The 25,895-nt window shown below is 46.5% G+C and overlaps 1 protein-coding gene across 2 annotated transcripts in view; it reads right to left on the bottom strand.

Annotated features, from left to right (window-relative positions):
- LOC147734764 (hemagglutinin/amebocyte aggregation factor-like) overlaps positions 1-25,659 on the bottom strand; it is a 34,092-nt gene extending 8,433 nt beyond the window's left edge. Inside the window, exons 1-4 of one of the 2 annotated variants that reach the window (XM_086953630.1) lie at positions 25,511-25,659; positions 19,440-19,539; positions 15,532-15,720; positions 14,287-14,439 (exon numbers count right to left, since the gene is read on the bottom strand). In XM_086953630.1, the coding sequence (XP_086809756.1) occupies positions 14,287-14,439; positions 15,532-15,720; positions 19,440-19,539; positions 25,511-25,562 (494 nt within the window). In that variant the 5' untranslated portion in view covers positions 25,563-25,659. The remainder of the gene's footprint in view (positions 1-14,286; positions 14,440-15,531; positions 15,721-19,439; positions 19,540-25,510) is intronic. The other variant, XM_086953631.1, reaches the window with a different exon arrangement.
- Between the last annotated feature and the right edge of the window lie 236 nt (positions 25,660-25,895).

The following is a 25,895-nucleotide window of genomic DNA, read 5'->3' as shown; positions in this document are numbered from 1 at the left end:
AACAATGGGGCCACTGAGATGACCAGGTGAAAATGCTGTGGAGTTCTCTCGAGGCACTATGTTGAACAAAGATAGTGGTAGCTGGATGCACCACCAACAGGCCTTAGCTGCAGCAAACTCAGTCTTGGGTTACATTGATGTGCTGGAGTCCAAGGGAAAATAGTAGCTGCCTGGAACATTCTGCAGGTCACAACTACATTTCCCACACTGCACTGGACCACTTTCTTTTGGGCTATCCTGTGGCAGGTGTGATGGCCACTAATTCTTTAGTTCGGGAGCATGCTTTTACCTGCGGGCTGCAGGGGAGTAGCATCTCTAGTCCAAGGGGGTTCTTTATTTACCTTTGGTGCTTATAGAGGTTCTTCATTGCTTTGATGCCAGTCTCTGGCACTGGACAAGAGGCAGTTGTACTGTGGTAGGATGATTGCCACAGGTGCAAAGTTTCGCGCCTTTGCTTTGTGCTGGTCCTAAAGTTGCAACCTCTGGTCTCTTGCAACATGTTTAAGATCTGTCAATTGTAAATTGATACTTGTATAGCGCACTACTCACCCGCAAGGGTCTCAAGGCGCAAGGCAAGATCTACGTTTCTAGTGCTAGATGTGCCCTTTAAATCCTGGATTTAGGGGGGTTAGGAGTGTGGGTGCAAGTAGCCAATGAGTGACTATTCCAAGAAGCTAATCTGCTCCTGAGGTGACCACAGCTAGGGGTGTGTCTCACCTTTTGTACTCAGAACCCTCTATTCTGCCACTTGTAAAAATTGGAGAAACATTTCTTGGCTGTACAGACCCCCAGGGGTGTGGCTAGCCTTTTGGGGGTGTACATCTCCTAACTATCTAATTTTCCTACCTGCCTGGGTGCAAATGTGCCTGTGGGTAGGTGAAGGACTGTTTCCTCCTTTTTGTGAGGCTGCCTGATTGCATATCAGAGATGGTGAATGTTTTCAAGCTCACTTCCCTGATGTGCCACTTCACTAGGCATCCTATCAGGGAGGGAGGTGTTATCTCCTTTCCAGGCCAGGCAAGGCTACCAAGAGCATTCACACATCCTAGCAGGGGGGTCAGATCCCAGTTTTGTTGGTAGCAGCTGCAGGATGACTGCAATGGCACAGGAAAGGCAGGGGACACCATGTAGGCAACCTTAAAGGTAGCCACCTGGGTGCATGTCACATTAAATTTGACTATAGGAAAAAGTTGGAATTAATGAGACAAGTTGTTTGATGCTAAAAATGACACTTTTCAGTCAAACCATAATGGAGTTGGCAGCTTTTGGGGTACCTGGGTGCCAGGCCATGTAACCCTATGTTCCCCCAGAACACTTAAAGTGGTGCTTAACGGAAAGAGGCTACTATAGGGACAAATATGCTTGCAATTATATGTTCATACCTTTGATAGAATGCAGCCTGCCTCCTGGGCTTAAGAGGTCTTCCTTAGGAGTGAATGCCATTTATTAAAAATAGTGCTTTGACCTTGCCACTCATGGCAAAGTCGAGTTGGAGTAGTTTGCTCTGTTACTGCAGTCTGCAATGGCAGGACTGCTGTCATCTGTTCACTTGGGACACTCAGGGTGGCACAAACAGTGCTTCAGACCCTGGTAACCCCTTTAACTATCATGCCCTGGGTATCAATGGTACCCCTTCCCAGGGACTTATAAGGGGGTGAAAGTCCTTGCCAATTGGGGTTACCAATTTATTTTAATCTTTTTTAGGGAGTGGGGCCTGCTACTGGGGCCTGGATAGCAGGTTCCAGTGCACTTGCAGAGTCGTAATTATCAGCATTGGTGGGGGGGGGCGACCATACAAAAAGGGCACTTTCCTACGCAATCGAACTGCTTGAAGTCTTCAAAAGCTTCTGTACTTCAAAGCTTTACTAAGTGTCTCTTTTAAATCCGATGCAACTGCTTGAAATGTCCTTTATAAACCTGATGGGATGTTACTTCAACATATACATTTGGATATACACCTTTGCTGCTTTAATGATTGGTTTTCTAATAAAATGAATATGCCAAAGCAGCTTAATAATAAATCAATATTGTAGCTTTTAATAAATGTCTTTATTGTCATGGGAGTAGGTAATGACACCAGGAAATACAGGTTTCTTCATCTTTCTATTCTATGGGGCCCCTTCAAGTGAAAACATACAATGGCTCAGGTTTCTTCACTCACTGTCTTGTGCTATGGAGCAGAAAGCATAAATTGAGAGATATCTAAGCAGCTCAATGGATTAATGGATATGATTTAAAGCCCTCTATATATATGTGTTTTTAAACATGAGACAAATAAACTTGGTTTTAGGCCAGACCTAAAAGAATAGACACAGATGACATGTTCAGGAGTCTAAGAAGCCGATATAAAGCTTGTCGGCATGCATCCTGAGCCGACTGCCTTTATGGTACAGTAGAATGTTGACACCATACAAACAGAACATTCCAAGGCCAGGCAGTACCACTGAGTGGTGTGCTGAAATCTGTATTATCTAAGCACAATGATATGTTGTATTGTTAATCATTTATATATTATCTATCTTTACTGCATTCATGGCCCTGCCGAACTTCTTTTCCCCTCACCCAGCTTCCCCCTGCCTCCCCTAAGCACTGGAACATTCTGTTAGTGTTTTTGACTGTTGATCCCCATGAGACTGGAGAGTTCTGAGGTGGCATGGGAGTTGTCATGTTCTGAGGACTTCTTTGAGTCAAAGGACATGTAGAAATTCTAGTTTCCCTTGGTGAATGAGATCTCCATACATGCAGATGTTTCATTCTAGCACCTTTATTAAGAAGAAGTCTTCCAGGAACCATCTCAGCCACCATCATTTTCAGACTGCTCCACCCGTCCCTCTCTCAAAGCATCGTTCAGCTGTGAGTGTCAGTTCATCTCGACACTGGCGACGAGGATGGGATTTTCAGGCTGTGTGGGGCAGGGGCGGCCATAGACAACTCCTCCCCTACCATATACTGAGTGTTGAGCCACTTTGAAGAAATGAAGGTGCATTGACAGACCTGAGGCTGTAAGTGGTCTCCTCCTTCTTAGGCGGACAGTGTGATTCCAACCAGTGAATTAACAGGAGGAGCCGCATACTGATTACAGGAGTTGAGGAGCAGCGTTACGTGCGGCTCCACGGGCTCTGATCCTCTTAACATCCTCCAATGAACGTGATATATGCTGACATTGGCTTTAGTCATATGTATTTATTAATTTATTTATTTATTTATTTATTAATTTATAAAGCGCTGGAATCAACCCCCGGAGGGGAATCTCTGCACTCTAGACAGGACGCTAGAAGGAGAAAAACCTAGCTGCTAGGAAACAGAGGTAAACAGAAAGGTCTTAAACTGTTTCCTGAAAAGAAGATGATCCATACATTGCCTTAGTTGTACCGGAAGCTTATTCCAGTAACAGGGTCCCAGGTCATATAGGGCCTTCCCACCTTGTCTGGCTCGTTTAATTCTAGGCACCATGAGAAAATGTTTAGATTCTGAGCAGAGAGACCGCCGCGGGGTGTAAAAAAATACATTTATCTGCCAGGTAACTGGGGCCAAAGTTGAAAATGGCCTTGTGGATGGTGCAGTAGACCTTGAACTGCACACGTTTCCGTATCAGGAGCCAGTGGAGCTGACACAGCAATGGTCGAGAGGCCAACCTAGGTGGTGCATTCAAGATCAGACGGGCTGACGTATTCTGGACAATCGGAAGACGGTCCAAGGCAATCTCATTAGCTGACAGCAGGAGACTATTGCAATAATCCAGATGGCTTAATATAAGCGCCTGGGTTAGCGTCTTCCTGGATGAGTCAGGGAGCAAGAGAAGAATGTGACGTAATAGACCCAATACATGAAAACATGTGATGCGGCTCCCTGAGCAGCATGCTCTTTCATGGTGAGGGTCTGTTCAATACGAACACCTACGTTTTTCACACAGGTTTTTGGGGCAGGGGGAGTGCCTAGGTCTAAAGGCCACCAGTCGGGGGTCCACAGTAATTGAGCTTCCCCGAAAAGCATTATTTCCGTCTTCCCCACATTGCACTGTAGAAAGTTATTCCTCATCCACTGAGAAATATGTCTCAGTCCCTGGGAGAAGGTGGCCTGCACCGAAGGGGTGAATTTTGTGAATGGATAAAGCAGTTGGGTATCGTCGGCATAGGAAACAGGGATGAACCCGCGGTTCCTCAGCAGATTGGCCAAGGGAGCCACATAGATATTAAACAAAGTCAGGCTCAAACAAGAGCCCTGTGGAACTCCGTTGGACAATTCTGCTGTAGCCGAACGATATGAGCCAGGTTAACCACCTGGGAGCGAGAAGAAAGAAAATTTGTCAACCACTTGAGGGCCAAATCTCTGAGTCCAACCTCCTCCAATCTCCTGAGCAAGATCCTATGCGAAACCGTGTCGAACGCGGCGGATAGATCCAACAGCACCTGTGTCACGGTTACAATATTGAGTCGAAGACAGCTATACCGACCCAGCAACACTCCGTCCTGCCAGGCTCTGCGACAGCGTCCTTGTGCCCAGATTGAGCAAGATCCCCGTGAGGATGGAGGGCGTAACAGTGATTCAGCGGCAGCCCTGGGAGTCCCAAAAGCCAATGGCACGTGATTGCCACTTTGAGGTATTTGTGCTTTGGTGCTTGTCTGACCACTCAACAGCCATCAGAGTGCCTCCAGGGTCAGCTCTGTGGTAGCTCAGCTTGGGAGGGAGGATGCAACCTGCAAGTGGGAGGCGGTAGTTTCTTTGTACAGCAGGATGTGGTCCACTAAGACAGCATGACCGGAACAGTCCAATCCTACTGTTCTGGTTGAACTGCCCAGACATTTAGCCGTCGGAACAGCGTGTGTTTGGGGGGCGAGGCTGGTTAACCCAGTCATCCATGTGACTGATCTCGGCCCCGCCTCTGATTGCCATTAAGAGAAACAAAAACAGGACTGTACCTTTATAACTCTACGGCAAATCAATATTTATTGAAACAGGTTACCTTTAAGGTTGTCCTATCATTTATTCTGTCAGTATATCAACACTGTTAAAATCTTTAGTGGTGACCAGCGAAAACTGCTTTATGTCATCTCTGCAAGTGTCACTTGCCTGCCAAAATTACGCAGAGACCGCATTGACATAACGGCATACAGGCCCGATCTCTTTTAAATACTGAATACAAGATACTGAGTAAAGTCCTAGCAGGCCACCCTCTCCCTCTTCTCAGGAAACTGATAAACACAGACCAATGTGGGTTTGTACCTGGCCAGAGCACATCCCTCAATATCAATAGACTATATCAAGAAATGTGGGCTTTCCCACAGCACCTTTCCAATGCAGGTTGCCTCTTACTAGATTTGCGCCAAGCTTTAGACATCCTAAGCTGGGAATATATGCTGGCAGCCCTCCAAAAATATGGGCTCCCAGATGAGTTTCTGAAGTGGGTGAAGCTATTATACAACTCTCCGACAGCACAAGCCCATACAGGGTACACATTTCAAGCCCATACACGATTCAAAGGGGTACAAGACAGGGATGGCCATTGTATTCCATACTATTTGTGCTTGCCTTAGAACCTTTAGCGCAATACCTATATGACGATGAAGGGGAGTGGGGTATACCAATTGGGCAGACGAGACATGCCCTATCCCTGAACGCCGACAATATTACACTACACGTTAGAGATATGCAATGCGGGTTCCATACTGTCGCCCAAATCTTCACCCAGTTCCACAAACTTTCTGGCCTAGCCATACATTTGAATAAATCCCTTGCCTTCCCCTTTCAGGAAAGTACTCCACCCAGTGCAGTCCACTTTGGAGGAGAGGAGTAGGAGGTTGCCTCAGATACCTTCAAATACCTCGGGGTGTGAATATACAGAACACAGCAAGACACCCTAGATGGGAATGTACAGAAAGTGATTGCTTCCCTGCGATCCCTCGTATCACTCCCGTTGTCAGTAGCAGGACTCCTAAACAAGCATTTGCAATGCAATAGGTCTCGCATTAGGAAAGTTTGAGCTATTGGTATTGTAAATGACATTTTTTTTATTTATGTGTTGGTTTTGAAAATAGGTAAATTAATAGCTTTGTCATTTACAATGCCAATAGTTTTAGCTTTCACAAATGTGACACCTATAGTTTTTGTAATGCAATATGTGTTGTATTTTCACGAAAATCCAAGAACAGAAGTGAAATATTAAAAAAAAATTGTGACATTTATATGACAGACATCATTGTTGTTCGAGTACTTTACGATGGTGTTTGGATTCCTGTAAATCCCCAGTGTTGCAGGGTGCTGGTAGAATGCATGCGCTTAATGTCCCGTGACAAAATATGTGTACTTAGTGTCTGTGCTGGTAGGGGCTAAGCGAGTTGTTAGTTATCTTCCCTAGTACCGCCTAAACTTTCCTTTTAGAGCAGCCAAAAAAGCTGCATTTCAGATATTCTAAAATAATTGTTGCAAAATAAGCATAGTGTTTGGAACTAGCTCCGTGTAGGAAGACCATTACAAGATGAGAAACGAACTCATTGGGGAATCGATCGTGGCAAACCGTAGTCCGTCAGATAGAGCTTACGCAACCGGAGGGCGGCATGGCGTGACCTTAAGCTGCGCACGCGCACTGCTTCGCAACGTTCTTGTCTGTCGTCCTTTGTCCCGGGCGCTATCTTGCGCAGGGTGATCGGCCTCTGATTGGGTTCTGGAGTCCGGTTGTGGAGCCAGAGCGGGAAGGAAACCGGGAGCGGTGAGAGCGAGCGGGGGGGCGGGGGGCTTGTATGGCGGCGGTCTCTGTATGTGTGTGTGCGTGCGTGCGTGTAGGTGCGCTCCTGTGTGTGTGTGCGGCAGGGGGGGTGTTCCGGTGAGTCGGGGGAAGTAGGGGAGGGTGCGCGCGTGTGTGTGCCTTCCTGCCTGCGTGTGCATGTGTGTATGTCTGTGTTCAGGGAATCTGTGGCAGGGGACGTGCACGGCGCCGGGCTGGGCGTGCGCGTTAGCGCACCCAAATCCAAGCTCGTAACACTCTTTTGTCCCTCATTCCCCCGAGTCAGGTAACTAAAAGGCTCCCAGCTGGACGCATCCTTCGGAAGAAGTACCAGCGAGCCCTAAAAAAGCAACCACTCAACCTAGGATGAATGTTGTGCACCAAATGCCATTGACTTGACTAAGTCTGGCTTGTGCGCATGTGCTACCGTAGTCACAACCATAGAGAGATACATGAAATGATGTGAGTAGAGGAGAGACCTGGTCATGATTACAGAAAGAGGCTAAGAAGAGATGGGCATTAGCATTTAAGGGGCAGCGCGACCTTCACTTCAGGATGTAAAAAGGAATTGCAAGGGGGTGGTACGGACAGAGGGGAGACAGGCACACTGTCAAGGCATAGAAGTAGTGTAATGAGTCAATGCTCACATTGCCTGGTCTCTGCTTCCTACTGCGCTTTACAAATGCTGTATGATTGATTATTGATGCCTGCTTGTTGCTCCGACCCCCACATAGTAGCTGGCGACGAGGATGGGATTCCATCCTCGTTGCCAAAATGTGGCATACTCTCCACAAAAGAGACGTGGGTGCAGGTAAATTTTATTGGTAAATCCGGAGTCACCGGCTTGGGCTACCACACTATGACCATCACTGGCAGGGCCGGGCACGCACTCACACATTCACACAAAATTCAGCACATGGGCGCCAAAGCTCTCTCTGCCAACTAACAACAAATTTGCTTTTCTTAGTTTTTTTGTTTTGTTCTGGGGCGACTTACGTTGAAGACAGCACACCCTACCTTACAAATATAGAGTGATTGGTCCCTGTGCTGTTAGTCACAATGTGGTGCAGGGCCTGCAATGTCCTTATAAGTGAACCACCGTTTCATTATGAAAATAAGCCTCAACTGAATGAATTCCCTGTGGCTCAGCAGGGGGGGGGAGCGTACTGGCATTCAGCAGTCAGAGACTAGAGCTGACAGGCTTTGCTCTGACAGCCCCATTGTTAGAATCACTTCCTTTCAACCCTGTTCCAGCCCCTGCTCAAAATCCCTGGTTAGGGGTACCCTCCCGGAGCAAGGAGAAGTGCAGGTCCTAAGCAGGCGGAATTCAACACACACCGGTATAGAGTGATTTTATGCGTTTTTATATAGCGTGGACTTTACCCGAAAGTGTCAAAGCGCTTCACAATAGGAACAGAACTGATACAGGAGGAGAACATTACAAGTGAACAAATTACAAAAGCAAACGTTTAGTTACATGAGGCAAAAATGACAATTGTGAGCAAACAAAATACAAGAGGTAGCAAACGGTGCATTACAGGAGGAAAACGTGACATGTGTGCAGGTTACAACAGCGCACAAAGTACAATACAAGTAGAGGTATAATACTGCAATAAATGGCAGACACTCAAGCACAAGAATAGTCGCGCCCTCCTGCGTGCTCGCCCCTCTTGTGGTCACACAAACCCCACAATCCTGTTTCTTTTTGTGTTGCGACCCTCCCCACCCCACCCCACCCTCCCAGGTAAATCCACTCGCGCCTTGATTGTCCCGACGACATATCTCGATAGAGCTGGGAAGTTGAAAACAAGACAATCCTGTCAGCTCAACTCCCAGACCCCTAACGTTCACAAAGGGGGTTAAACGGATTACCGATGGAACACAGACCGAGGCAAATATTCTACAGAGACAACACCGCGATAGTATAATGCAGCAAGGTACAAATTAATTCGAAAGCGCCAAATGTAACAAAAAAAACAACCGTTTCAGAGCACTTCACATTTGACTGGCGAGAAAGTCTCTATAAACATTGCATTCTGAGAAAGGTCCAGAAAGGGACAGCACAGGCGAAGGACAGGGTGTTGTTTGGTGCTCGAATGTCCTGCAGTTGATAGCACGGCCCAGGCACAGTGTCCTTCATTACCTCTAACCTAGTCTCGAGACCTAGATATCTCTCGCGCCAGCCTCCTCTGGAACCAGCAAATGAGCAGACGAAACGGCGGCTGGCTCGGCCGCTGAACCATCAGTGACACTAGTCCATTGAAAGCATCTCCGAAGGCGCAAGCCTGTTTGTACATGGAAAGTAATAAGCGTGTATGCACACACTTACATTGAACTTTAGAACAATAAAAACCTAAGGCATGCTCATCACAACACAATTAAACATTTACTGAGGTGGTGCCATTCCCGACACTGTTAATAATTTATTTTGCTATCACTTACATTATATGTCGTATTGCGCTAAAAACAAGTATAATAAAAACTCACCGCCGCAGCCCGGCTTGTACAGGAAGCCAGGCAACCTGTGTTGGGACGGGGGCGGGGCCGCAAAAAGACAGGAAGCCGACGGGAGCCTACCCCGCGCTCCTGTGCCGAAGCGCTCCTTTGCCCGTCAGCCGGAAGATTGCCGGAAGATTTGCGCGTCAGCTAGCGGGGCTCCCATGCTCGTGGAGAGCCCCGCCTGCTGCTAAGGATGACCCGCTGCCTGCCGCTGGAGAGAGGGACACAGGAAAAGAACTCGGTGAGTGGGGTGGGAGTGGGGGGGAACATGTGCACGCGCGCGCGAGCGAGTGTGTCTGTGTGTGTGTTTGTGCCTGTGTGTGCGCGTGAGTCTGTGTGTGTGTTTGTGCCTGTGTGTGCGCGTGTGTCTGTGTGTGTATGTATGCATGCATGCATGCGTGTGTAAAAAGATCCGATGACTGGTGGGGGGATGTAAAGTGAAAGCAAGCAGCGCGCGTGTGGTGGCTGGCTGTGTGCGCCCTCAGAGTGGATGGCAGCAGAAGTCAGGAGAGGCGGCTGAGGCGGTAAGTGGGGCTTGGCACCTGTGTGTGAGGTGTGTGAGGTGTGTGAGGTGTGTATGGTGTGTGCGTATGGTGTGTGGTGTGTGGTGTGTGTGTGTGTGTGCGCGCGCGCGATTGAAAGGCTGACTGGCTGTGCAAAGTTGGAGCAAGAGATGTGCACGGCTGGGGGGGCGGGGCCAGAGGGGGCGCGTCCACGAGATGTAATCGGCGCTCGTGGCCAGATCTAGGTCGCTTCACAAGGAACTCGGTAACAATAGGTCTAGCGAGACCTAAAAATGGTCATACTACCAAGGGTTCTCTATTATTTTACTGCTCTCCCATTAGTGATCCCCCCACAATTTCTAAACTCTTGTATTCCATATTACTGGAACTAATATGAGGTACCGGGAAGTGCTGAGTCAGCATAAGAAAGCTCCAACTGCCAGCAGACTCGGTTGGTTTGGGGGCCCCTGATTTCAGGACCTATTGTTTGGCGAGTTATTTACAATGGCTTGCCTACTGGTTAGCAGGGCGCAATTTGCAGGAAATTGCATTCACACCTGCGATAATTGCGCAAAGTGTACTACACACCCTATTGTGTTCCAGTACGTATACTTCAGCCCCAATCACACCATTGCTAAAAGTGGCACTATATTACTGGAAACAGGCATTAAAATATACAGCACCTTAATTACCCTATGCGCCTAATATTCCGATGTTGGGACTCCCTACCCCTGCAGGCTTAATAATGCGGCCCAAGCTAACTAAATGGGAAAGAGAGGGAGTGACTACTGTTGGAGAATTATTTAGTGAGGGTTCTCTACTGAGTCATGCCGATTTCATTCATGAACAAGGTCTCACTGATGCACTGTTTCTACTACAATACAATGTAACACAAAAACGTTCGGGGTGAGTGGGCTCCTGAGGGACTAGAACCACCCGCGCATGAATTAGTACACTTGCTAAACTTGATGGGAACAGGATGACACCTGACAAACTGGCTATATATGGGCATAAGGGCGCACACCCCTAAGCATGCTCCTAGTCAAGTGGGATGCCGATACAGGGGAAGTCCTCAAAGATATAGACTGGGCGTAAATCCTTGCCTACCCCAAAGTAGTCTCCTACATTCACGTTTTACCTTTATACAAAATATGATTACCCAGAGAGCGTACCCTATGCCACACTGACCGCATGTGATGTTCCCGGCAGTGGCGGCACACTGCCCTAGAGGCGTGGAACAAGATGGCGACTTCATCCATACGATGTGGTCTAGCCCCACATTAACTTCATACTGGGCACAAATAGCACGCTTGCTACGTGAGGTGGTGGGTGGACACACATGGACTACAGCAGGGAGCTTTCTACTAGGACTTTACCCATGCCCTAAGGGGTACAAAGTGCAGGCGAGGTTTGCAGATCTAGCACTCTTATTAGCGAAACGTCTCATCAAGTGCTGATGGAAATCAGCAAGACCGCCAATCTTGACTGCTTGGAGAGAGGAGCTAGAGCACTAGGGTCTGGCTGAAAGCGGACCATTACGAAGGGAAGAAAAGCGAGGGTTACGGAAAGTACCTATTGCTATGTCCTGGGATGTATTACTGGAATCCTTCAAAGCTCTGGACAAGAAGGAACCCCACAAGCATGCAGATGATACACACACGCCAATGCCCATAAATTAGCCACATCCCGTGACATACACATAGTGGAGAGGAGTAACCAAGATGAAAAGGTGAATATAAAGGCAAGGCTTATTTAATGTACCTGACCCCCTTACAACATTCCAATACCATATAGTGGATGCTTTCATAAGGTGTGCACTAGACAACAGAGACAGGCAAGGGCCTACCCATAGTCAACTGATTAGTAAAGAGGCTGCCCTGTTAGTTAGGTCCAAGGAAGGAGGGGCTGTTTGGTTGATAAGGGTATAAAGTAACAGAGAGCTATAACATCAAATGTGGGTCCATCAGGCCTGTTCGAAGATAGTGCTCAAGCAGTTTTTCTTACTAATAGCAGAAATGATGCCTGTAATAAGCTCTTGAACGCACATTACCTTTAGCATAATATACAGAATAACACTGTATGATATACTCTGCTTTAAAAAACGAACATGAATGTACTGTGACTGTTTGTATATGCTCAACACTGTATGTACAATAAGATTCAATAAAATCTCTTTTATAACTGTGTTTGGAAGGGATGACCGAGTTGTCAATCAACTAGTGAACTTAGTGAGTTTATTCTCCTCAAGAAAAAACAAACTGTGAGACCATAGAACAAGGGAGGACCACAAGTAGGACTAGTCTCTGCCCTGACTGTGCTTCACAGGGGTTATATGAAATAACACAGTTTCCTGTCCTGCTCTCTATTTGTCATGATGGAAGCAGCAAGCATGATCCAACCCACCCTCAATGAACGAAGTAGGTTACCCGGTTCTACCCTGGAAGAAGTGACTGAAATTATTTGAATCCTACTTGATAGTGATTGGGTGGAAGGGTGTATTTTCCCACTAAGAAGCAACATATCCTTTTGCACAATTTAGGAATTTACAGGAGATTGATGTATGAGAGCTTAATGGATCCCAAATTAGATGAAAATGTAGAAGCACAAATAAACATGTTATCAATTGACCTGTAAATCTGAAGAGCATTTTGATCAAAAAGTTAATGAAGTCCTGGAAAGACACCCATTCTTTTGCAAGGTACAAAGGAAAAATGAAAAAATGAAATGTTATATTGAAGATTCAAGAGGTTTGTCCCACACTCCGGAAGATTGTGTGACTCATTGATTAGGGATCAATTCGTCAGATGCACCTCCAGTCCCAGGACTTGAGAGAAGGTATTGGCCAGCAATCCCAATTTGGAAGAGGCTATTGATATAGCAAAAAGAGAGAAAATAGGACAACGAGAAGGAGAATAATAAGAGGAAGAACACAATAATTCCATGAGGAAATCAGTTGCTGCTTTTAAAGAATCAGGTTTAACAATCAGGTATGGGAACTGTCGGATAGGTGTGGGTTCCGGGGAATATTTGGGTCATGCCATCTCCAAAGATGGTGTGAAACTAAGGACTGATCTAGCGGTAGCAGTCAAGTAAGCACCACCACCCACGCCCAAGGAGGAACGGAAGTCCTTCCTGGGCTTAGTCGGATACATGGCGATGTTTGTAAAACATGTTGCAGACCACACTACACCAATCCGAAATTTACCTTAAGTAAGGCATTCATTTTAATTAGGATCAAAATTGGCAGAAATCATTTGTCTTAATGAAGCAAGCCATCCTGGAAGCACAGTCTTTAGGAAATGTTGATTCAATGCATAAAATAGTTCTGACTACTGATGCCAGTGGAAAAGGAATTGTGGCCACTCTTTTTCAAGTTGTGAATGGAAATGAAAAGATTGTAGCCTTCTCTTCCCAGGCTCTGAAAGATTCGGAATGTAAATTCCATCATAAAAAGAGAGGCTTTGGTCTGTTATTGGGCCCTACCGCATTTTAAATTCTTCCTGTGGGGGTTGCCCTTCAAGTTATGCACTGATCACAAACTCTTCACATTTGTCTTCACCTCTAAAGGAACAGACCATGCTACCCATTGCATAGCCAAATGGGTCTTGGGTGCAGACGGATACAATTTCAAAATCAAACATGTGCCAGGTAACAATAATGTACTTGTTGACTGCCATTCCAGACTACCATGAAAGGGGGAGAGGGGCAGGAGGACAGTACTGACGATCCTTTTACATTAGTTACTATTCCAGCCATTTAAAAACAAAAAGGGATTAGGGGAAAAAGCACAGAGAATGATTTGACCCTGAAGTAGGTAAAAAAATACAATTGGCCACGGTTGGCCAGCAAAACCTAACAAATTGCAGGCAGAAATCAAGAACTTATGGGAGGAACAGCATGAATTGAGTATAAACACTGACATTGTAATAAGAAGTGACAGAATTGAACCCCATAGGAACTCTAGGATAGGATAGCTGAATTGGCCCACAAGAGGTATTTGGGGAGGAGCATTACAAATTTCAAGGCTAGGGGTACCTAGTGGTTCTCAGGTATGGGCGATATAGTGTAAAACAAGGTCAAGGAGTGTGCAATGAGTGATAAGAGCAAACATACAAGAAGGCCACCTTTGTTCCAGGTGGAAGTACCCCTTAGACCGTGGGACAAACTTTCCCTAGATATATTTGGTCCATTCAAACACTCCGTGTGGGCAGGAACGTCTATGCTCGTACTAGTGGATTGCCAGTTTTAAACAATATCACAACACATGATCTCATTGAACTCCTGAAAGACACATTTATGATGGATGGTATACCCAATACCCTTATTACAGATAATGTGGTACAAGTTACTTTAGATGAAATGGAAGAGTTCCTTACTAAGATGCGCATACAACACTTTAAAATGGCCTTCTTTTGTCCCAGGGTCAATGGGTTAGTGGAGTGTGTAAACGGTATGATCAAATAATGTATTCAGCTTGCTTATATCACCATGCAGACAAAAAAAACGTTATGGTCGTAACAGCAGCAACAACAAAATGCTGAATCTGATGAAGCGAGGACTTACTCTTTGTGGTTTTCGTGGTAACTAGAGACTCCCACAATGTATCTTCCAGTGGGCACTTGCCATCTCATATATGCAGCAAAGTCATTGACATAATCAGTCCACTGGCAATCATGGTCTATGTTGGAGTTCTGAGAGCAGCAGTAAATCTTCCACCTAGGAAACAATGTGGCAAAAGATGTGAACTGTGGCGGGGAATTATTAGGGAATTTTAACGCTTGGCAAGGGGTCATGATAAGGGCGAGAAGACGTAGCGAAGGATACTTAAAAGTAGCTTTAAGAAAAAAGTGCGACAGAGCCAAGCAGGTTAATTAACAATAGGTTAAGGGCCTGATTCAGATTTTGGCGGATATGATACTCTGTCACAACTGCGACGGATATCCGGGTTGCCGAAATATAAATCCCTTAATATCATATGGGAAATATATTTCAGCGGATGGGATATCCATCACCGTTGTAAAGGAGTAACCCGTCCGCCAATATCTAAATCAGGCCCTAAGTGATACAGTTAGTGTATGATGTCAGAAGCGATTGGAGTACAGCCAAGCAATTGACTGATCTCATTTTGTGAGGAATGTTTGGGACTAAATAATACATTAAGGATATTGTTGGAGTTATAGACAAAGATTATTTTGATACTTAATATCAATGGAGGTAATTTTGAGATAAAATAGGGTAGAAATGCAAGATTACCCGACAACCATCATGCTTATTTTGTTTTCATTTATGCCATTATCATAAATCAATCTACTAGATTGGTTGGTCTAGGTTTAGAGGGGAATCTGTCATCCCCGTGGGAACGTTCCCTGCAATGGGACAGTGGGAATGGATGAGCCTGGGCAGGCAAGCAAAGATGGGTTTAGTGTAGTGCTGGGTGGCACAGAGGATAGTTGTTTTTATGTGGCAGTGGATTCATAGGAATAAGCATGTTTGTTGTAGGTAAGGCTTTTAAAGAAGAGGAGAGAAGTTTAGTGTGCCTGTGGTTAGTGTGGGTCCTTAGCTGTTGGTTGGTGGCAATGCTTTGATTTTGAGTGCTAAAGGTGTATGTGAATAGTAAGTTTCACAGGGCAGTAGTTTTATGCTTGGTTTGGAATGGTAATGGTCAGTGGAACAGCTTGTTTTACAGAGGCTGTCATTGTGAAGAGGTTTCATGTGGCAGTAGATTGGTGGATGTGGTTTGATGCAACATTTCTTATCATAGCCAGGTTGGCTGCCAGTAGTTGCTTTCCACTCTTTGGGTGGCATTACCTCCTGTCCTCATACCAGTTTTCATGATAGCTATCAAAACCACTGACGGCGGATCCAAAAGGACACGAGTAGGTGAGCTCCTTATCAAACTCGTTCACATAGGGACTCCATTGACATGATGGTGTTGCACTGAACGTTTTCTTGCAGGTGAAATCCCACACGCGGTCCTTGTGCATACCGTGATGATCACTATAAAGAAAATTACACCTTGGTGAATTTCAAGCTCCTCCTTGACAGTAGCTACTAATAACATGCAACTATAATATGAGAATTAAACATTTGTAAGTCACTACTATTCTGTGACTGTACTATACAAGGTTTTCTATTGAGGTGGTGCTCATTACAGTGAACAAGTATTTAGGTTCAAAATGTAGGACTGTATGCAAAAATAAACACACTTAAAAATGTATTTAAATTAGTGAACACTTCATGGTGTGTGTATATGGCTAGATGTAGGACCTCCTGTTTGTCCCACTAGGAAATCATATCTGGTTGGGGTGAACTAAGCGTAAAGGGTACCTCTTAGAAGACCTATATTGCTTTTATCAAAGGAATAAATCCAGCAAACATTTTCATATCTGGTTGGGCCAGTCCTCCTATGCATCAAAATGCCCCCATTGCCCCTGTTATTGTGTGAAGTTATGCATAGTAACATAAGAATGAGGTAGTTGAACTCTTTTCAATCCTTCTCACTACTTTTCTACTTTGTGGGACACTACTTTACCTTGGACAGCTCCTGCATAGAACCCTCAACATTCGCGGTTACATCCATGGCACAAAGTCTCGTGTTCTCTGTGCTCTAATGATTACATGAGTTGGTGCGTCTTTTAGATGCTAGGGCTGTTTGGTACTTTCCAGCTCGCCACTGAGGGGGTTCTCCACAGGTTCATGCTCCCTAATCTCAACACATCACCAATGGGCTCACTTTTATATCCTCTGTCTGGGCCTAGCTGCTGCTGAATGTGTGGAAAAGATTAAAATGGTCAGTCATGAGTCTTCTATAAGTCACTCCGCCACCCAGTGCCCCTAAGGATCAGGTCTCTTCCTTTCAGTGTGCCTCACTTAATTCTGGGGGGGGGGGGGAGGGTGGGTTAGCACCTTGTTGCCAGGTTTATTGTCTCTCGTGCAATGGAAGGATGAGTGGAATTTTTGTTGGCTCCTTTCGAGCCTGTAGAACCTACTTACCAATCCTGGTACCTGTCTGTACTCACTTTTTTGCTGTGCCCTGCCATTGCGTTGAAGTTGCAACGCGCCTCTCTCATGCTGTTTTTGCTCCATAGCCCTTCTTCCAGCACTGGTCTGTCCCTATTGAAGATGAGCACTACAGCTGTCTCAGCTATGTCCACTATGCACCTCCTGCCATGTCAGCAGCTGTGTATTATTCAAGGATCTCCTCTATGGGCCTTCAAAAAGCTTTCATTCAGGCAGCCAGGGTAGAGTGCTCAGCCTATGCGACCAGTGCCATCTTTGTTTAGGCTAAGCCCCAAGATTCATTTTTTTCCCACATACCACTATGAGTAATGGGGCCAAACATGTTTAGCAAATTTGGTCATGAGAAACAAATTCAAAAGTCTCAAAATTCAATTGTGTATCACAGCAAAAGAATGGAGAGAAAATGAAGGAGTTGGTGTCAGCACTGTGATGAAGAAGTCTTCCTGGAAAGGGGTGATGGAATACTTTAGATCTCACCAATAGGGGTAGGCACTTGGAAATCCAGATTGAATAAAATGCTGTCATAAGGGGTGCACAGTGTCACCAGATACCCCATGCAGGCTTCTCCACAATTAATTAATTCTTTCAGGTTTTCCTCCTGGCTTAGATCCTTCTCTTGATTCCCTCAGCTTTCTGGAGTTCATCTGGGAATTTCATTATGACTACACTCCCATCTGTGAGCATCAGTTTTTGATGCACTGGTGTACCGAGAATTCTTGGTCCTGGCCAACCTTATTCACAATCGAACAAGGGCATTTTATGGCCTCATGCACCGCCCACACAAATGGAATCAAAGAACTGTCCTTACGTTCACTTTCTGTCAACTGGCAACCATGAACTCCAGAGTACTGCCTGCCAACTTCCATGCTTGCTGCTCACTGCTGTTTCTCATGCCAAATCAAGTCGCTAACCTTGAAATTGTCACATAGTTTGTTCTTATACTGGCCTGCAAAGGAGCAGGGAGAGGTAGCTCGAGGCAATGGCTCCCCCAAGGCTGATTCTCTGCTTCAAAGTTACGTGAACCTTGTTCATACTCTTGCTGATAATCCTGATGTTGCATCAGTACATCAATTTGTTTTTTTGTGTGAGGATGAGTCATCTGGTCCACGATTGCGTATTGCCAGTGGCAATACGCTATCGTGGACCAGTTGACTGCAATTTGCCACCCCTCCTGAGGATAATGATTGGTCCTAGGATTTTTCTGATTGTCCAGCTAGCACAAGACGGCTTCTCATCTTGGTTGGCTTTGAACATACCTTTGCCATGGTCTGTCATTTGTGCTTTAAGGTTCTGCTGCTGCAGAGGAGGCAACAAGCCAAACCCTTCTAATGTAGACCTCCTGGGAAGGCAGAAATACAGGATGGCCAAAAATCTGATGCTTCAATATTCGGGTGACCTATGTTGGTGTAGGTTCACGCAAAAAATGGGATGAGTTTTCATTCTTCCCTGCAAGTGTCTGGGAATTCGTTCCTCAAATGTGCAGGTAATTGAAATCACTACAGGCTCTGGGTGATTTATGTTGATGCAAGTTGTGGAAAATGCTTGACCTCCTCCTCTTCTCCTCAGTGTAGTCCCATCCTCCTCGGTGCCTCCTCATGGTCATGGTGTGAGATCAAGTTCAGTACTTACACTGTGGAGGGACAGGCAATGACAGTGCTAAAGCTTCATCTTTGCTTGGATCTTGTGATGCTGGAGATTCTTCATCACTGATGAAGTGGCACATATGTCTGTTTGTTACTATGAGGGGTGGCACTGGGAAGGTCATCCCCACTTTGTCTCTAACAGAGTGGTGCTTTCATAAATCCCAGGACAGATGATTAATCAACCCATCCTAGTGTCGGAAACCTTATAATTGGTGTTTCTGGCAACTGTGCATGTTCCTCGAATAAATGCGTGGAACACAGAGGTGTCCGGTGTTCAGAGGCAAAAAGGGATGTGGTACTGTGATGTTCCTGCATAATGAACACAGCGGTTGAAAAAGCAAAGCCCGGTGTGTCTTGAAACTACCAAAACACAATGTTAACTTAAGATCTTCCAGGTGCCCATAGATAAGGGTTCAAACCCATGGCTTACAAGTGAAAGCAGTGACTTTGAGTCAGTACAACAGTTAAGCTGGTGATGGGAAGTCCATTGTTTGATCTTGACTTGCGCCAATGCAAAGTGATGCAAGATACTTTTCTGAGTCAAAAACGAATGCATACTTAAAGTAAGTATTAACAAAGGGAACTGTGTTTATTGCTCCAAAAACCAACACATTGCATTTGTGCTTTGGAACGTGTCTAGACATAGGAATTTGTAGTGGGGGGTTTTGTTCTGTAGATATCCCATGCTGGACAGTGTACTCTTGCTTCTGCACCATGGTGCAATGCTGTAGTCATGCAAGGCAGCCTAGTTAGAGCACCAATGCAGGCTTGCAGGAACAGGCAGCAGCAGCAGGTCAATCTTAGTACATATGGCTCGGTAAACACAGCACAGGAGATTTGGGTGCATGAGAAATGAGTAAATCTAGGCCTGTGTTTCTTGAGATGAGGGAGAGCAGAAGTCTTGTGGGACATGTTGGGAAAGATGCTAGAAATAGGGGCGAGGGTCATCAATAATGGGAGGAATTACACAGAATGCCTGTATATAGCCTTACACATTACAGCAATGTCAATAATTATATTCATAATGAACACATAGTGATGCATTGGTGGTACCTGATCACTGTGTCAATTGATTCCTGAACCGGGCAGGTGAAAATCAGTTGCTTGTCGTATTCGTTCACCCATCGCGGACTCAGAATTTCTCCGCTCTCTTCTAGATATAATGAAAAGAGAGTTACTAGGCTTTGGGCCAAGGAAAGTAGAAGTTTGTTTTTTTAGATGTTGAAGGTAGCTATGTTCCCTGCCCATTTTTAGGCATCAGCCTTGTGCCCCACACCTGATATGCTTGAGGGGATTCCATTTTGAGATATTAAGAGGCTGACGTCAGAGAGATGTGCGTCGTAGTAAACTGTTTCTATGGCCTATTCCTATACCTTGCCAGTGCGCACAGTATTTATTATATTATGTATGCAACAATTCCTCCTCTCTCTAATCCCTTTATTCATTTCACCACCCTTTAACATTAAGTATACAACCTCTCCTCCTCTCCCTGCTCCCTTAAATATGTTCATTGGCCTATATCATTATGTATGGAACCCCTCTGCCTCTTCAGTGTCATATTTGTTTCACTCTACCTTCAGCAACTCACTGCCTGTGTCTATATTCAACCCAAAACAGCTGCAGTGTTCCCAAAACAATCCAGGAAGTCTGATCCTAGGGCCCGCACTGACCTCCTTGGTCTTTGCTGACTCCTAGTTCAAGAAAGGCTCAATAGGCTGAGTGTGCCCATCAGAGTTAACGAGAGGCTCAATCGGCCATGTAAGGCCCTCAGTGCTAGTGAGAGGTTCAATAGGCTGCACATGATCATCCGTGCTAGCAAGAGGCTCAATAGACTGCGTGTGGCCATTAGAGCTAACAAGAGGGTCAATAGGCTGCGTGTGACCATCAGAACTAGCGAGAGGCTCAATAGGCTGTGTGTGGCCATCAGAGCTAGCGAGAGGCTTAATAGACTGCGTGTTGCCATCACAGCTAGCGGGAGGCTCAATCGGCTATGTGTGGCCATCGAGCTAGCAAGAGGCTCAATTGGCACGTGTGGCCATCAGAGCTAGCAAGAGGCTCAATTGGCACGTGTGGCCATCAGAGCTAGCGAGAGGCTCAAGCGGCTGCGTATGACAATCAGAGCTAGCGAGAGGCTCAATCGGCACATGCGGCTATCAAAGCTATGATAGGCTCAATCGACTGTGAATGGCCATCAGAGCTAGCGAGAGGGTCGATAGGCTGCTAGCAAGAGGCTCAATTGGCTATGTGTGACCATCAGAGCTATCGAGAGGCTCAATCGGCTGCGTATGACCATCAGAGCTAACGAGAGGCTCAATAAGCTGCGTGTGACCATCAGAGCTAGCAAGAGGCTCAATCGTCACATGTGGCTATCAAAGCTAGTGAGAGGCTCAATCGACTGTGAATGGCCATCAGAGCTAGCGAGAGGGTCGATAGGCTGCCCGTGGCCATCTGAACTAGCGATGGACTGGGTCTCCCTATTGCTGAGGAATATTAACGACTCGCCAGGCAGCTGGAGCAGGGGGCACTGAATTTCTGAAGCATTAATTCTAATCAGATACTGCCGGAAAATTATTGTGGGTAAACACGCTTCAGCCCCTCAGTCTGCAAATATTGCCAGACTGTCTCCTTTGCACCCCCACAATTCCTAAACGCTACTGCCAAAATAAGTTCTGAAGCAGGGCTCAGGGTATGCACAGGGCCCAGGAGCATTGCTGCTTTGGTATCGTTACTGCTAACTGCTTCTCTGTTCTGTGCCTCTCGCTACTGCTGCCTGTGATAACGCTAGAAGCGGATTTAATTAATTAATTACCGCGCTTGTGATCTCCTGTGTTGAAGCAATTAACTATTGCGCTGTGCACTCCACTAGCTGCCACTCGACTCAACGCTAGAGGGGATTTCATTTAATTTAATTTATTTAATTACCGCGCTTGTAGTCCTCTAGCTGCCGCTTGTCACTATTTACAGTGTTGTGCGCTGGGCAGGTAGAATACGCGCTGTTTGTGACTCTGACCCCATTTAAACATCGCGCCATTTTGTTGTTGTTGTGGTTGTACTTCGGAGCCTTCCCCTACGACCTGATCCCGCCTCCCAGCTGATCCTCCCTCGCCCCTCCCCTCATCCATATATGACAGAAGCCTATGCGCGCAGCGTTCACGCGCAGCGACCGCGCCCAATCCGCGCCGATGGTGCGCCAAAGGTAAGCCCGTCTACGCCCGTCCGCGCCTGGACCGCGCCCAGCGCCAGACCCCCTGGCCCTCGCATTTCCCAGCCCTCCCGCTTTACCTACGATGCCTCCACCCTCCTAGCCCTTAACCCCGGCCGTCCCCCCAACTGCGTCCAAGCCGCTCCTGGACACACCCATGGCCCTTTCTCATGCTACTCCTGCAGATTCATCGGCACCGTTAACATCTCCGCTACGATCACACCTCAGATTCCCGACCCCAACCACCTACAATGCATCTTGCTCAACACCCGATCGGTCCACAGGCACGCCATTGACCTATGGAATCTACTAGACACCATCTCTCCGGACGTCGCCTTCCTTACAGAAACATGGATGAACGCCTCCTCCGCCCCAGACATCAGCATTGCCATCCCAGAAAATTATAAGATCATACGCAAGGACCGTACCGGCCACACAGGAGGAGGAATCGCTATCGTCCATAAGAAATCCATCCACATCTCAACCAGCTCTGACGTCAATCTCGCCAACTCTGAACACCTTCACTTCCAGATCCACATCGACCCCAAGACCACACTCAGAGGCACCCTCCTTTACAGGCCACCAGGACCCCGCGCACAATTTAGTGAGGACATCACGGACTTCATCACCCCACACGCCCTCCCCTCCAAAGATTACATCCTTCTGGGAGACCTCAACTTTCACCTTGAAAAGAACAACGACCGCAACTCCACCACCCTTCTGGACAACCTCGCCAACCTCGGACTTAAACAACTGGTCACTTCCCCCACCCACATCGCAGGTCACACTCTCGACCCTATCTTCACCTCCAGCAATCATGTCTCCTTCAGCCACACTACGGCTCTCCTCTGGACTGACCACAGCTGCGTTCACTTTACCTACAACAAGCCCAAACCCAACAACTACCCCCAACCTACTCTGCAAAGAAACTGGAACAAAATCACCATCGACCAGATCTCCTCATCGCTTCTTCTAAACCCCCCAGCCCACTCCTCAAACCCCGACCAAGCCGCCACCAACCTCACCCTATGGCTTTCCAACAGCGCCGACATCCTAGCACCACTGAAAAAACGACAAAGCAAACTTGGCAGCAAGAAGGCATCATGGTTCAACGATGATCTTAAGAAATCCAAGAAACTCTGCCGCTCCCTTGAGAAGGCCTGGAAAAAAGACCCAACCACCAGCACCAAGGACGCCTTCAAAAACGCCACCCGCATACACCACCAACTGATCCGAAAAGCCAAGAAAACCGCCTTCGTGGAACGACTAGATAACAACGCCCACAACAGCAAGGAACTTTTCAACATCGTCAAAGAATTTACCAATCCCTCGGCCAACTCTAACGACATCACCCCCTCTCAAGCACTCTGCGACTCCCTAGCCTCATTCTTCCACAACAAAATTGCAGACATCCACAACAGCTTCGACAACCAACCCGATGACCAACCCACCCAACCATCTGCTGAACCTCCACCCCCCTCGAACATCCCTAATGACTGGAACCCAATCTCCACTGAGGACACCATCCGCCTGATGAACTCCATCCACTCAGGATCCCCCACAGACCCATGCCCTCACCACATCTTCAACAAAGCAGACTCCATCATAGCACCGCACCTCCAAGACGTCATCAACTGCTCCTTCAAATCCGCCACCTTCCCGGAAAGCTGGAAACACGCTGAACTCAGCGCCCTTCTGAAAAAACCCACAGCGGACCCCACCGAACTCAAAAATTACCGCCCCATCTCGCTCCTTCCATTCCCGGCCAAAGTCATCGAGAAAGCTGTCAACAACCAGCTCGCCGCCTTCCTCGAAGCCAACAAATCCCTCGACTCCTCACAGTCCGGCTTCCGAGCAAAACACAGCACTGAGACCGCCCTCATCGCAGCAACAGACGACATTCGAACTCTACTGGACAATGGAGACACAGTCGCCCTCATCCTCCTCGACCTCTCCGCTGCCTTCGACACTGTCTGCCATAGCACCCTTCTACAGCGCCTCAGAAACATCGGAATCCAAGGAAAAGCACTGGAATGGATCACCTCGTTCCTCACCGGAAGAACCCAGAGAGTCCGCCTTCCACCATTCAAGTCAGTGGCCACTGAAGTCATCTGCGGCGTACCACAAGGATCCTCACTCAGCCCCACCCTTTTCAACGTATACATGAGCCCCCTCGCGGCCATCGCCCGCCAACACAACCTCAACATCATCTCCTACGCGGATGACACTCAACTGATCCTATCACTCACCAATGACCCTAGCACCGCCAAAACGAACCTACACGAAGGAATGAAAGAAGTAGCCGAATGGATGAAACACAGCCGTCTGAAACTTAACTCAGATAAAACAGAAGTCCTCATCTTAGGTACCTCCCCCTCCGCATGGGACGACTCTTGGTGGCCAGAGGCCCTTGGAAAAGCACCCATCCCAACAGACCACGCTCGGAACCTGGGCGTCATCCTGGATTCCTCACTTTCAATGAACAGACAAGTCAACGCCGTCTCCTCATCCTGCTTCAACATTCTTCGCACGCTCAAAAAAACATTTCGTTGGATCCCCACCGAAACTAGGAAAACGGTCACCCACGCTCTGGTCACGAGCCGACTGGACTATGGAAACACCCTCTACGCCGGGACTACCGCTAAACTCCAGAAAAAACTCCAACGAATCCAAAACGCCTCTGCCAGGCTCATATTAGACATCCCGCGTAAAGAACATATCTCTGGTCACCTGAAAAACCTCCACTGGCTTCCCGTCAATAAGAGTATCACTTTCCGGCTCCTTACCCACGCACACAAAGCACTCAGAATGCCTCAACACACGACTGTCCTTCTACGCCCCCTCCCGCCAGCTTCGATCTTCCAACCAAGCCCTTGCCACTGTACCTCGCATCAACAAGACCACCATGGGAGGTAGATCCTTCTCCTACCTGGCAGCTAAAACCTGGAACTCACTTCCCACCTACCTTCGCCTTACCCAGAACCACCTAGCATTCAGAAAGCAACTTAAAACGTGGATATTTGACAAGTGATTCCCCACCCCTCCTTAAGCGCCTTGAGACCCTCTGGGTATGTAGTGCGCTATATAAATTCTCTGACTTGACTTGACTTGACTTACTGGCACTGCCAGAAAACCGCATGCCACACTACTGTTTTCAGGACAAGATTCATCCAAGTCCACCCAGCCCTGAAAGGGGGCGCTGTACCTCGGTTTATCCGTGGTTTTCAGGGAGGTTCCTACCTGGACTTCATAGGGGGTACACACATCGCAGAATGTATGTTTTGCACAAGGTACCTACAGGTTCCTGGAATAAGGAAGAACTGGAACTGTTCAGTTTTGGCACTGTAAACTGAGTCTCAAATGTTATAGATTAAATCACTTTACCTTGGCGTGCGGTAGGAAAAAAGAAAGTCTAAAAGTCTAAATATTAACTACTTGGTACCTGCATGGTCAAAAATGCCCTGGCTATGTTTATGAGTGGGATTAGAAATATTTGTTATGCCTCTAAGGCACGTTAATTTACGTCGGTCCCGAAAAATAAAAGGTAAAATTAAACTTTATTTTGTAATCTGTTTTAGATCAGGAATTAATTAACATGTCATAAATCTACTGGCAGATAGCACGGGCACATTTTAATCAGGAACTCCCAAACTAAGGTCAATTATTAATGTTGTCTTTGTCTATAATGGACGTGGATGGCCCTTGATGTTTTTATTTGCCATTTGGACAAGAAAAAATCGATTATAATCGTTTCAGTCTAGAACTGTATGGTATGTAGCCTTTTCTCGCTATGACATTTTGTACACATGGAAGGAAATGACGGTTGAACCTTCTGAAATACAACACAGAAATGAATAGCCTAAAAGAGAATTGATTAAAACAAAATTGTTTTTACCTGTGGGTACGTCCTGGAAGTTCTTACCTTCTGCAAAAATCGTAGCTATGATCGATGCAAGAAGGATTAATGCCTTCATGGCGAATGGCAGAGTAACACAGATTTATTTTAATTGAGCAGTTTATTATGTAATTTATTTAAGATATATCAATGACTTTTCTCTTCTTCGATCCCCGTCTTCTTGTTGTTTATTCTCTGCTTCCTAAAGTGTATGCTTTATATAAGCATAGAGCCCCTCCCATTCTTCAGAAGTATGTGTCATGTTTGACATGGATAGGTATTTTGAAACTTTCTCACATTTTTTTACTCACCAGCGCCCTATGGAAATTATTGGACATTGACATGGGAGCCTTGGTTTTCAAAAACATTGACTTAGGAGCCTTGGTTATCAGAAACATTACCTTCAGGAGTA

This window comes from Lissotriton vulgaris, chromosome 1_2 (assembly GCF_964263255.1).
Source record: "Lissotriton vulgaris chromosome 1_2, aLisVul1.2, whole genome shotgun sequence".
In the NCBI taxonomy this organism is placed as follows: Eukaryota; Metazoa; Chordata; class Amphibia; order Caudata; family Salamandridae; genus Lissotriton; species Lissotriton vulgaris.
This window is presented reverse-complemented; position numbering and strand designations above follow the sequence as displayed.